Here is a 14673-nt window from a genome sequence, read left to right as displayed (position 1 = left end):
TACAATCTCAAAATGATATGTGGCTCAGGAGGTAGTCGGACAAGAGCATTAAGAGAAGTTTATCATTTTATCTCTGCTCAACAAAGATACTTAAACCAAGAACCAAGTTCCAAGTTATTCTTTGTGAATATATTCGATGGAAATGAATGTCATTTGAAAATCATGTTATTCCCGAAAGTAGAACATGGACAAATATTCGTTGGTTCGCTCTTTGAGTGCAATGAAAATATGAAAGGACTGTGATAATGTTGGGGGGGATGGGGGGGGAAGTGCTTTCATCAGTAAGTCTCAATTGAGAATCCAGTGTATGAGTGAATTATTAAATTATTAAACCAGTGAGAATCCGTGTACGAGTGAAAGGATGTGTATTGCCTGTGAGCGTGCATGGATGGCATAGACCACAAGGAGGTGAGTGAGCCGACCATAGGGGGGCAAAGGTCACTCTGTGCGTGTATGCAGCACACAGACATGGTTCAAATCGATTTGGTTTTGTAAAGGGACTCCGCAAGGGGAGTGCGTGCCTGTTTTTTGAAGTTTCTTCAACCTTTTTGTTGGAGTGCTTGCTTCAGCACTTAACCCACTTGGCGAGCGCTCTTCAAGCTTCGATCTCTACAAACTTTCATGGTGATACCGCAGCTTCCATTCTCTGTGGGGACATCTCTGGAGTCAGGAAGGCAAAATAAATTCTGAGCTATAGAACGAGTTCAAGAGAGAATTGAAAAATATTTTCAGTGGCTACAAAATACAAAGCAATGAATCCCCAGACCATGGTAGGATAGCCGAGAGCGAGCATGCTCGCTCTCAGATATCTAGCCTGAGTTTGAATCCAGACCCATCTATATACTATCATCGCGGTGTTTCACAGGTAGGTGATTCATCAATGTGTGTGCAGTCTCTCAGATGGACGTTAAACTGGGTGTCACATCTGTTGGAATTTTACCCCTACCCTCTCCCCCTCTTCACTCTTCCCTTTCCTCCCTTTCCCACCCCTTTCCCTCTTTCTCCCACTCCTCTCCTCCCCCTCTACTATTTCTCCCCCTCCCTCCCCTCCACTCTCTCAGTATTCCAGTCAGGGAAGGGACTGGTGGTATTTTATTATATATTAGTGCTGGGCCGATATCGTTATCAGTAATGGACATTGGCCGATTGAAATCGGTGTGAGTGCCGGTTACCGATTAAAACCTTGAGTAGCTTTCACCCTTGTTTTAAGGCAAATTTCAATGTATAGATTATGGACGTATCAAGAAGATGTGCATAAACATTGTTCTTTATAAACGATTGTCAATCATCGTGGGATTGGTGGAAAAATATTTGGCTCATTCATTTTGAAAATTGTTATTACGCCAAACAGCTTGGAAATTGGGCGTTGTCAATTTTTTTTTTTTTTTTTTTTTTTTGCTATTAAACTCAAAGAGAAACAACATGACTTTTCTAAAGCACACCTGATTTTTATATAAGATACTGTAACCGATTGCCTTCGAAACGGCCACGAGTACAAAGGGAAACGCAATCGCTCGTATGCTGCTGTAGTTACAAGTTAAAACTTACTGTTCCATTCTTCCAAGCCAAGTATGTCGACATCATACATTCAAGGCGTACCTGAGTGCATCAAAGTGTTAGTTAAATTTATTTTTTAAAGCGTTCGATATCAACATTTATGACTGAGTCGACGGCCAATGAATTTACTTTCTTTATGAATGATTGGAACAGAATCTCTCTGTAACGCAGAGACTACTGTACTGTATTTTATATTAAACTTGTTTTTCACACGATCAGAAAAGTATGAAACGCTTCATTTTATATCTATGAAGAATCACTTTAACAATTTTTATCCAAATCTTCACCAAAATCGAATCATTTCATCCTTGCCACACACCAAACCTCCCCGCTAAATTTCGTCTGAATCTGTACACAACTTTTTGAGATATCCTGTTCACAGACAGACGACCGCTGAAAACATAACCTCCGTCCACCTTCAGTGACGGAGGTAATAACTTGATATGTTAATTTTAATCCTTATAATGAAAATTAAATTATCATCCCTTTATCCACTAACATATTCCTGTTACTCCTGCAGATGAGGAAAAGAGACTAGTTGAGGAAGTGTTTATGAATGCCATTGACTGCCTTTCTGATGAGGACAAAAAGTTGCCCCAGGTCAGTCAACACCACCACACTACTTCTTCTTCACATGTTTTTTTTTTTTTCACCAGCTCATGCACATAGATCTGGATATTGCTCTCCCTTTATCAGTGCTTGCATTTGACTTAATTTTCCCACTCCATTTTTTTTCAAAGTTGTTTTTTCTCTTTTCACATTAGGTGGAGCACGTGCTGCCAATATTGAGACGAGGGATTGGCATTCATCATGGTGGCCTTCTCCCTATCCTCAAGGAGACTATTGAAATTCTTTTCTCGGAAGGCCTCATCAAGGTGGCTATGTTCAATGAATTGTAACTATGCGACCTATGCGTGTTCGTTTGTAATTGTTGCCTTTTTTTTCTTCACTCTATTATAATTGGGTACTGTGAACTCACCAACCCCTCATCATCAACTTCCATGCCTTTCACACCATGCCGTTTTTAATTGACTTACACTTACATATTTAACTACCTTAAGTGTTATGGGTTCAAGTGAGATTGAGTATTCTCAATTTCTTTTGGATTTAAGTTAACTTCTGTGATTTGAGATTGAGTCTTCTTTGATTTTATTACCTTTGCGACCAAAGGTGGATGGGGGGTTATGTTTTTAAGTCTGTCTTTGTCTGTCTGAGCAGGATGTCTGAAAGTTTTATCGCTGGTTTCGGATGAAACCTGGTGGACATGTTGGGTGTGTGATAAGGACGAATTGATTAGATTTTGGTGACGATCCGGAACCGGATCTGAGAATTTTAAAGGGATTCTTCACCGTTGAGAATGAGGCCAAAGCGATATCTGGCATGATGTCGCAAAAAGTTATGGATATATTGAGACAAAACTTGGGGGACAGGTTTGAGTATCTGAGGATGAATTGATTCTATTTTTGTGAAGATCCGGATCCCATAATTTTAAAGCGATTCTTCACCATTGAGAGATTGTGGCCAAAAACGATGTATAGCAAGCACAATATTTCAAAAAGTTGTGGATGAATTATGACAACTTGGTGGATGAGTTTTGGTATGTGACAGGAATGAGCTGATTCGATTTTGGTTAAGGTCCGGATGCAGATCCTGCTTATCGGTGGGATACAAAACATAAACTGTTCAGCCTGGTGGAGGTTTGCGCTCTACCCTTCTCCTGTATATGGAACCACATTCCAGAGGATGTTTGGTCTCACTCTTCCCGCTATGGCTTCAAGCAAGCACTGCCATTTATTGCCAGCCTCAGTTCTGACCCATTACTCCCATTAACCTTTTCTAACCCAACCATCTTGCTATTTTGTTTCCTCCCCTCCTCCCTCTCATCTCTTCCTGTTTGTTTTTTTCCCCCTTGATGTTTGTCCCACTGTTTGTCTACAATGCTCTTCCATGAGTGTTGTCCTTCAAAGGAATGAATATATTTATGTATGTATGTATGTATATATATATATATATATATATATATATATATATATATATATATATATATTTATGTATGTATTTTCTATGTTAATGTGTATCGTGGGGGGAGGGTATTGCAAGTCTCCACCATTTATAGTATAGTATTCTTGTTCCCATGTTTTCCAGTGCAGTGAAGTGTTTTTGAATTATAAGCAGTCGGTGTATTTTTGCTTCATGCACCTCACCAGGGTTATTTTTATTTGCGTATGTAGAGTTGTCAGTTGCCTATACACTGCCTAAATAAAGGTATGTGTCAGAAGAACGTGTTGCATGCTTGGAACAGGATCGCCTGGAGGGCGGGTACTATGCTAGTATACAGCAATAACCTAATCTCCAGCTGCATACACATACACGTACACGATGGTGAACAATTGAAGGACAAGGTGAGGAAAAAAAAAATAGAAATTTGCCATGAGGGTGGAGAGTCCCCTTGGATAAATTTGAGAAGGGTAGTCCCCTTTGATAAATATATTAAAGAAATTTGATTTTATTTTTTTCTTTCAACAATTAAAAGATATTTCGATAAAGATAGAATGGAAGAGTTTACATCTAGCGCAAGCCATCTAGTGGCAAGAGAGATTGGAGTGAGGGGAGCAAAGTGCTCACTTGAAGGTGAAGAAAGGGATGGCAGGGATTTGGCCAAGACAGCACGAGTGGAGGCTTTGGCTGTGCAACAAGATGGGGACCCAAGCCCCAGCATAGAGCCGGTCCAAAGGCGGCAAAGAAACAGTGTGGCGATAGGAGAGATCAAGGGTGTCCCCCAAAAAGAGAGCAAAGACCGATTCAGAGATGAGGACCAGTTAACTTGGGCACAGACGAAGGGGAAAAGAGTGGAAAAGGCTGATGATAATGGACAGCAAGATGAGTGAGAGCAGCAGAATGAGGGAGAAGAGGAGCGTAAAGATTGTGAAGAGCAATGTAAGTTGGAAGAAGTGTTGGCCAACAAAATAGAAAAGATATAACTGAGAGATGAGACCAAAACTCTATCACAAAGAAAATGACAAATGGACAAAAATCTTTGTGAGGTGGACCAACCATTTAATTAGAAAAATGATTTCAAAATCATCCACCTTGAAGGAAATCAATATTGTGTGTTTCGTAGCAGCACTATTCATTCAAGAAAAAAGTAATGGCAAACAACACCAGAAAAGGAAAAATCAGGCCCTACAAATAGAAGCTAAATCCCACCATGGAGACAGAGATTAGAGACACAGAGAGCAACTGAAAGAAGGAAGTGGGACACACATATGACAGTTCAGGAAAGGAAACGGAAACCCAAAACTAAAACAAAGGGGCAATACCGCTGGGCACTCGCGTTGTAGTGGCTGGATAAGAAAACCAGGGAACCACGAGTAGGCATGGATAACCCACAAAATATTTGACTAAGAAGGAAGTAAGTACCTCCTGGATTTTGTTTGTTTGTTTTGTTTTAATGCAGTGAACAAGCTTTGGTACATCACGAATGATGAAGGCTGTAGTCAAGTTTCATCGTTTGTGTATCTTATTAGAAGAAAGCAAGTCCCTATTTTGAGGGGCATGAGAATATTTTCTCAAGTCCCCCCCCCACCACATAGAACCCCTTGGACTCTGATTGGATCAGAACAATTTAAAAAATAAATAATTTTTTTTTAATTTAATTTTTTGTAATGTGTACAAACTTTGGTACATCAAGGGTGACGAACGTTGTAGACAAGATCGGAATTGCATGTGTGGTTTCTTAGAAGAAAGCAAATCCCTATTTTGGAAGGCAACCCCTGTAGACCCCCTCTGGGCCTGAATTATTATTATTATTATTTTTATTTTTGTTAAATGCCATGAACAAACTTTGGTGCACACATGGTGATGAAGGCTGTGGTAAAGTTTCATGGAAATCGTGAGTGTAATTTCAGAGAAGTATTTGTTGACAGGGAGACAGGCAGATGGACTGACTGACTGACTGATGGACGGATGACGCACCATCCCATAAGCTTCCTGGATCTACTTTCCAGGTGAGCTAAAAAAAAAGAATCCAAGACTACAAAGCAAATACAAAATTGAAGACAAAGTCCTTGAGTGTTTGGGTGATGAAAACAAACCCAAAATAGAAATGATATCGAGGAATATTTAAAAAAAAAAAAAGAAGAAAATGATGAAGCAATTACCAGGAGGAAACAAAACCACATGGTTGAGAGAAACCATGAGTTTCTCACACAAATTAGGAAATGAAAACAGAATGTGTCAATTCTCCCTGATCAGGAAAAGCTCAGAAAATTCTGGAAAATAATTTTTGAGGATCGAAAGGAACGTAACAAGAAAGTGGAATGGATCCCAGACTTGGAAAATAAGAAGCAACATCTCGAGGAAATGTACTCGGTGATTATTGTTGAAGAAAAAAAAATAATTAGGAAACTACTTTAAAAAAATGCCAAATTTTAAAAGCCCAAGCCCAGATGAAATTCCAAATTTCTTAAACAAAAACAACTTGATGGTCTCCACAATCACGATGCCAATACATTCAACAAACTGATCCAGGAGGAAAAGGCAGTGTATGAGTGGCTCGTAGAAGGGAACTCATTTCTCATCCCAAAATCTGAAGAGACCAAACGTTCTCACAAATACCGGTCAATAACCTGCCTACCATTCAACATACATACTTCTAACAGGAATCATTGCAGAAGTGATGTACCATCACCGAACACAACAAGGTTTAGAGGCAGGACAAATGGGATGGAAGAGAGGTTGTTGTGGAACAATTAACCACCTACGACTGAACAAGGACATGCTTGAAAATTTCAAAATGCGAACAACCAAATGGTCCACTGCCTGCTTGGATTATAAGAAACCTTTTGACATTTTCCACATTCGTGGATGATAAAATGCTTGCAAAAATACAAAATCTATTCCCAAATAATCAAACTGATTGTTGTAATAGCAATGTGGTATTCAAAAACTCCATTGCTTTCTCAATCAGAAGGAAATCTCAAAATACCAGATGTGAAGACATGGTATGGGATCTTCCAGAGACAGTCTTTTCCCCCCTCTTGTTTTGTCTCACTCTGGACCTACTGAGTAACCTCATCAACAAATAAGGACACAGATGCACCCTAACAACTAATAGAACATCCAAAGAAACAGGAAATGTGGCATACCTACTATACATGGATGATTTAAAGCTCTTTCTACCAAATGACAAAAAATTGACAGAACAGCCAAATCTAGTAAAACAGTTCTCTGAGGACAATCAAATGGAATTTGGACTATATATATATATATATATATATATATATATATATATATATATATATATATATATATATATATATATATATATGTGTTCCAATTGAACTTGAAACAACAATACAGCAGTTTGAAAATGAAGAATCATACAAATACCTTGGAGTAGAAGAGGGCCACCAAATATGTCACAAACAAATGCCTAAAACAATCACCCAAGAATACCTACGTTGAACAAAGCTGATCCTGAAAATGTACCCCTCCCCAAGAATCAAAATCTAAGCCATAAACCAACTCGCAGTACCAGTGTTCCAACTCTGCTATAGAATAGTAAACTGGCTCCAATCAGAAATCAATAAATTGGACATCAAAACAAGAAAACTCCTCACCTCCACAAAATGTTCTAGAAAAACCAGCACATCCCGAGCATGTACCTACCGAGATGCGACGGAGGGAGTGGCCTGATGGAACTCAACCAGGTGCACAGAGCGATGAGTGTTGGACTTGTTGAGTATGTGAAATGCTCAACAGACTATCGTATTCAATTTGTAAACAAACATGAACACAACAAACATGAAAATGTATCCCTAACTCACCTTGCAAGGTATTTCCAAAAACAGATGTGAATAGAAGATACTGCACAGGAAGAATAGAATAGAATAGAAGAAAATGAAATGGCAACATGTACAGTGCAGTCCCAACAATTGCAAAAAAAACAACAAAATAAATGTATAAAAAAATATCAACAAGTATACACCAACAACTTGGAGAACAACAAAAGGGCAGGAAAGCACAAAAAAAGAATTGGACTGGGTTGGGATCGATAAAGAGGCTCATTGGAATAGCTAAGAAGAGGTCAGCTCAATTGTGGCGTAGAACGAATAATAAATGCCCAAGATCAAGGACACAGCACCAATGTATTTAAGAGATGGCAGGACTGAGCCAGACGGACACGTGTAGCTTCTGCAAGACAAACAAAGTGCTAGTCACCTGCTTTCAGGATACAGAAACAGATCAGAACAACTTTACACACGTCATCACACATTATGCAAAGAGATTCATTGGCATATCTGCAAAAATTTCAACATCCCAGTTCCAGAAAACTTGTGGACACATGATCCTTCTCATTCTCCTTCTTCTGCTTCTTCTTCTTACGTATGGCAGCTTGGCTGCTGGGTAGCTATCATTTTGTTGGGTTGTGACTATGCTGCTGATGCTGTGTCCCTATTACCAGTACACTGGAACTCATTTTGCTGACCTCGGAAGAATGAGAGGCTGAGTCAACCCCACCTTGTCTTAATTCAGTGACCAACGGGGCTCGAACTTGGGACCCTAGGATCCCAAGCCAGCCCTCCAAACCACTGTGAACACAAGGGTTACCAGTGATAATTGCAGCAACATGAATAAAAAAGAAGAACCTCAGAGATTTTGAAAACCATCCCCAGGAATATTACCACAAATGAGCAATTTAAGTGAGGGAGAAATAGTATGGTGGGAGAGGCCCCATGCTGCTGCACACAAGGCCGACTCAAGGCAGGAGTGCAGGCCTCGAAGAGGCAGGCAGCTAATTTCTCTTATCCAAATCGGTGATCCATGTGGTTCTGTCCACCCAGAGGGGCTTCCAATCACAGCCCAGCAGGGTTCTCTTTGCCCCATGTTGATTGGCAGCTGGGGTTTGGAGGATGAGAATGAGAAGGACCACCAGGAAGAGGAGGAGGATCACCACGATGACGATGATGATGATGACGACAATGAGGAGGGCCAGGACGACGAGGAAGAGGAGGAGGACCAGGACCTCAAATTTGTCAAAATGCCTTCTAATTCGACTAATTTATTTGTTTGTCAACCAATCAGTAATGCTGTTTTGAAAAGTTTGCTGTGCTCACAAATGAAAACATCTTGTACATAGAACTGTGCTGAACCGTTTGCAATTTTGGCTGCACTTGCACAATTGGTCAGAGACTTGTGGTCAAATATAGGCAATATAACATAAAGCTCAATAATCCCACCCCTTCTAATTAACAAATTTGATTTGCTTTTTTTAGGGCTTCAAGCCAAATGGCTGAAGCCCTATTGAATTCGTTAGTATTATTATTAAAGGCGTTTTTATGTTCTACTGACCGATTTTGTGGCGGATCTGGAAGGAAAACTGTTGGATGAAATTCAACGAAACTTAACACCATAATAACTCTCCACCTGAAGTTTATACTATGAAACATTTGATGACGTAGGTCACGTGGTATGGTGGCCATATTGGATTTTCTCCAAAACCTAAAAACATCTTCTTCTCCAGAACGGATAACACGACAGCCTCAAACTTTTGCACACATTTGCATTGTTTCATGGGAATGTTAAGTTGTTAATTTGGTCGAAATCGTTACATAATTCATATGATTTAAAATGATGCCGATTCGCCTCATTAAATATGCAAATGAGAGTTGAAAAAATTTAATGACATTTAGATAGCACATAAACAGGGGACTCCCAATATGTTTATACTATGTCTGTATTTGACCCCAGTGAGCCCCCAGCACCCCCCAAAGTTGAAAATCACCCATTTTTGAAATGTCATAAAATGAAAACAATGCTTGAATGAAATTCAATGAAACTTAAACGCGTAATAACTCTCCACCTGAAGTTTATACTTTGAAAATTTTGATGACGTAGGTCATGTGGTATGGCGGCCATATTGGATTTTCTCTAAAACCTAAAAACATCTTCTCCAGAAGGCATAACCCAACAGCCTCAAACTTTTGCCCACATGTCCGATGTTCCATGTGAATATTAAGTTGTTAATTTGGTCAAAATCGTCACTAAATTTATATGATTAAAATTCTGCCGATTCGCCTCATTAAATATGCAAAATAAGCAAATGAGAGTTGAAAAAATCGAATGACGGATTTAGATAGGCCTTAAAGAGGGGACTCCAAATATGTTTACATTATGTCTGTATTTTACCCCAGTGAGGCCCCAGAGCCCCCCCAAAGTCTAAAATCACCCATTTTTGAAATGTCGTTAAATGAAAACAATGGTTGGATGAAATTCAATGAAACTTATCCATTTAATAACTCTCCACCTGAAGTTTATACTTTGAAAATATTGATGACGTAGGTCACGTGGTATTGCGGCCATATTGGATTTTCTCCAAAACCTAAAAACATCTTCTCCAGAAAGGATAACCCGACAGCCTCAATCTTTTGCACACATTTCCGACGTTCCATGGGAATGTTGAGTTGTTAATTTGGTCGAACTCGTTACATAATTTATATGATTAAAATGATGCCGATTCGCCTCATTAAATATGCCAAATATGCAAATGAGAATTGAAAATTTTTAATGACAGATTTAGATAGGTCATAAACAGGGAACTCCAAATATGTGTATACTATGTCTGTATTTCACCCCAGTGAGGCCCCAGAGCCCCCCAAAGTTTAAAATCACTCATTTTCGACATGTCGTAAAATGAAACCGAAAGAAGATAGAGCTATAGTGACTGCACATTCTGGAAGATCGTTTAACGTCCTACAAGTTCGCCATTTACATTAATATGCAAATGTGTAGTTATTGGACTTTTTTCGGGACTTGAAACTTTGTCCAGCCTCGATTTGTCCAATGTGTAGTTTCTTTCTTTATCATGTATTGCTATCGGCTTTACAATCCTTCATTGATATAACATGAGGGACACCGTAGCGAGACCCCATTGCAGACTCAGTGCAAATTAAAGTCCTTTGACGTCGGATGCACGGGTTGAAGCCTGGGATTACTGGTTTACCAGTTTTAATTTATTTTTGATTTTTTTCCTTTGTCCTCTCTTTTTCAATTCCGTCCTCATTTCCCACTGTCTTTGTCCACTCTGCCCTGTCTGTCGCCTTAGCCCTCTCATTTCGCTTTCTCTTTCTATCATCACCTCGATTAACGCCTTTACGATCACCGTCTTTCTCTTTCTCCTTACTATCACCACGTCTTTCCCTTTCTGTCACTTTGTTGTTGTTGTTTTTTTTTTTGTTGCATCTTGCTGGTGAGGTTGTAAGTTGTTTTTCTGGTGAGGGGTTGTAAGTGGTTTAATGAGGAGGTGTTTTGCTGGTGGAGAAAAATCGCTTTTTAATTTTTTGAAACTTTGCTGAAGGTATTTTGCATTTCTAATCTTCAAGATAATCTCTCATTTTCCTACTTTCTTGCAGGCTTTATTTGCAACAGAGACGTTTGCCATGGGCATCAATATGCCCGCACGTACAGTGCTGTTCACCAACACACGCAAATTTGATGGCAAAGACTTCCGCTGGGTATGAATGGTCTTTGTGCCGTAATAAATACATCTTCATCTTGTTTTATTTCTAACTCTTTGCTCCGTTGGTTGAATTTGTCGTGCATTCCTTTGAATATTGTTGAAAACTAATATTTGGATGTGTTCTGCCAATGTGCCAATTTTTTCACAAGTTTTACTTATTGAAAGTTGACATTGGAGATTTTGTATTTTATTGTTCTTATAATGTCAGGTCTTTATTTGTTTGTAATTGTGACTAAGTACGATTGTTCTGACCTGATGGTGCAGAGGTGGTGCACTTACCTTTGAGCTGTCTCATATAAGTTTGATTCTTCACCAGATTTATAAACTCTTGGATTGCTGCTTCTCAGACAAGGGCATTCCATCATTTAAGTGTGCCATCCCTCAGATGGACGTCAAACTCGGTGTCTCATATCTTAGCATTTGTCAGGGGTTTTTGTTAAAACCCGGGAACCAGTTATTTTTACCGTCAATTGTGGAAATTGATACCATCTATCGATTTTAAGAAATTTCTATCCAAATTTTCTTTTATTGAAATGCTTCTGTAATGTGATAAAAATTAATGCAGCCAACTTATTCCTGCAAGATAATTTGGTAACCTGGCACTGCATATTGTATCAATACTTGCTGAACTGGTTTACCTTGATCACTGTTATTATCATGGTCATTTAATGACAATATTACATCAGAATTTATTACTTCCACCACCGAAGGTGAAGGAGGTTATGTTTTGACCCCTTTGTGTCTCGTTACATAATTTGTAACGTTTGTCTCTCTGTTTGTGTACAGGATATCTCAAAAAATTGGAGGAATCCAGATGAAATTGTGGACAGCAATGAACTGATTAAATTTTGGCGAAGATCCAGATCCGACGACTCGAATTTTTAAAGTGATTCTTCACCGTTGAGAGATCGGGCCAAAAACGATATATAGCACGATATCTCAAAAAAGTTGTTCACGGATTTGGATGAAACTTGATGAACACGTTGGGTGTGACGAGGAAGAATTGATTCAATTTTGGTGAAGATCCGGATCCGGATCTGATTTTTAAGTGATTCTTCACCATTGAGAGAGAGGGCGAAACCTGTATGTAGCATGATATCTCAAAAAGTTGTGGTCGGATTCAAACGAGTCTTGGTGGACAGGTTGGGTGTGTCACAAGGACGAATTGATTCGATTTTGGTGAAGAGCCGAATCCGGATCCAGATACGAGAATTATTTGATTTTTAAAATGATTCTTTACCATTGAGAGAGGGGGCCAGAAACAATATAGTTCTGTATAGCATGATATTTCAAAAATGTATTTGGCCCGATATGTTCTCGTGGATCAGGCATTACGTGGTGGAGGTATGCGCTCCACAGAGTGTCCTAGTTTTACAGGTGTGAATGAAAAACATAAAACAGTGTATTGATTATTTTATTTACCTCAAGTTGATCAATTCTGTGTTTAAATCAAGAAAATTCAAAGCCTCGTTAAGACTTTCTAAAAGTTCTTTTGAACCTTCCAAATTGTTCAAAATGCAGGACCTTAAGGGAAGCTCCCCCAACCTCCCGACACGGCTTTACCCATGGTGGCTGCCAAACTTCCGGCCTTATTAGGAGTTCCCTCCGATTTAAACTAAATTACCTCGTATTCCAAAATGGCTTTGTCTATCCTCCCCTCACACCTTCTCTCTGTGTGTCATACCCTCTTGTAAACCACAAGTATTCTATTTACAACTTTGCCAACGTGTATCAACTTTTAACCACCCACCCCAACTCTCTCATCCTCATATGTGGTGATTTATATCCACCTCATATGTGGTGTATATCACTGCATATGTGGTATACAAAGCATGGAAAGAGCAGCAGAGAGGGTGCAGACCAGTATCAACTGTGAACATTGCCTTGGGGCAGTAGAAGATAGGGAGACCTGTCTGCGATGGCCAAGTGATAAGCCCATAGACTAAGCTTCATCACGAGAGATTCAAATGACCTTAAAGGCATTCGTTTCTTCAGCATCAAGCTGAGCAAGATGTGAAGCAGGGGAGCCAGCCCAGAGGGAAGACTAGTACACCATCAAACTGCGGATGAAGACCTTGGAGGTAGATAGGAGATCAGGTTTGCCAGCGAAGGACTTTGTTTGATGGAGGTTGCCCAGTTGGTGGCTGGCTTTGGAGGCCAACTTTGATGTATTGTTTGCCCAAGAAAGATTATGGCTGATAGTGAGACCCAGGAGTTTTAATGACTGAATTTCCTCAAGAGGATTGTGAAGAAAGTCGACGGGAGGTTTTGCCAGGTGGTCCTTTTGGAGAAAAACGGTGAGAGTGTGTGAGATTTGTCAGGATTGTGAGTCCAGTGTTGAATGTCACAAAAGTATGATTTGTCTTTTATTACAATAAAATCTTTATTTTGATGGAGTTTCGACCACCAGCCTGGTGTTGGCGTAAGATCTTTCCCGATTTTGAGCTCCCGTCATGCTGATAAATTACACCAGGTGGGTTGATTCAGTCTGTCATCCTTCCAATGTCAGCAAAACGAGTACCAGGTTATTGGGATGAATGAGCCATTCGAGTATCCTTTGCCAGAGTGGCGACCCATTCCCGATTGTGCTCCCTAGTCAATGGAAAACTACCTCGACAGCCCAATGTGTCTGAAGATGTAAAAGAAGTAAGTGCTTCTTTTGCTCTGGAACACCTCTTTTACACAACATAAAGTAAACTTTCTCACTCCCTGAAAAAAAGATCTTTTTCCTGCACAGCATATCATGATTATATATACTGTATTGACATTGTTCAGAGGTGCTTTGATTTTAACGTTAATGTTGAGGGGTTTTTTTTTGCTCTACTCTTCTGTCTGTCTGAACATGATCTGAGGTCCAATTGTCTATTATTGTTGATGGGTAAACAAGGCTGGTTTTCATACCAGGCCCACAGTACAAAAACAATAAGAAAAAAAAATATTTATATGTTTATTTTCACTATTTAATATTACTTCTGCAACACATGATGCTCTTTAATTTGTTTGATTGTTACCTTTGGTTAATTGTCGAACTCTTGACTGTATCTCACGTCATCATGCGTCCATATCTCATTTGTTCAAACATTTTTGCTGTATTAAGTTTATGAACCCCACATCTCCCTTTTTTGTTGTGTATTTTTCATGGACTTCTGTTTCTGTAGATCTCTTCAGGCGAATACATTCAGATGTCAGGACGAGCTGGGCGACGTGGCATGGATGAACGCGGCATCGTCATCCTTATGATTGATGAAAAGATGAGCCCAACTGTGGGCAAGCAGCTCCTCAAGGTCATACAGCTATGAATGGTTGACACTGACTTTTATTTGCAACTATTCTTGTTTAAAACCTTGGCAAGCAACATTCAACTCAATTTGCAGCCAGTCATATAAATTTCAACAGATTTAATGGTTGTATTGATCAGAAATTTCATGAGAAATCTTTTTTTTTTTTTTAAATCGGTTTTTTTTATCTCCCTTGCCATAATATCAAATTCCACGACATTCTTTAAAATGTGGGAATCGTGCAATTATGGGGATTGGTTAACAAACACCAGGACATTTCCTCAATACTTTTAATGTACAGTCATACTGGGAGATGTG

General features: G+C 39.4%; 1 protein-coding gene across 2 annotated transcripts in view; it reads left to right on the top strand.

Annotated features, from left to right (window-relative positions):
* The window catches only part of MTREX (Mtr4 exosome RNA helicase), a 208527-nt gene that overhangs the window by 48281 nt on the left and 145573 nt on the right, over window positions 1-14673 (top strand). For both annotated transcript variants that reach the window (XM_085860894.1, XM_085860891.1), the window contains exons 12-15: window positions 2078-2157; window positions 2322-2432; window positions 10971-11072; window positions 14236-14361. In XM_085860894.1, the coding sequence (XP_085717020.1) occupies window positions 2078-2157; window positions 2322-2432; window positions 10971-11072; window positions 14236-14361 (419 nt within the window). The remainder of the gene's footprint in view (window positions 1-2077; window positions 2158-2321; window positions 2433-10970; window positions 11073-14235; window positions 14362-14673) is intronic.

Source organism: Eptatretus burgeri, chromosome 2 (assembly GCF_056783735.1).
Source record: "Eptatretus burgeri isolate ZD-2024b chromosome 2, Ebu_testis_v1, whole genome shotgun sequence".
NCBI classification, from domain to species: domain Eukaryota; kingdom Metazoa; phylum Chordata; class Myxini; order Myxiniformes; family Myxinidae; genus Eptatretus; species Eptatretus burgeri.
Note: the sequence above shows the minus strand (reverse complement) of the source record. Positions and strands in the feature narration are given on the sequence as shown.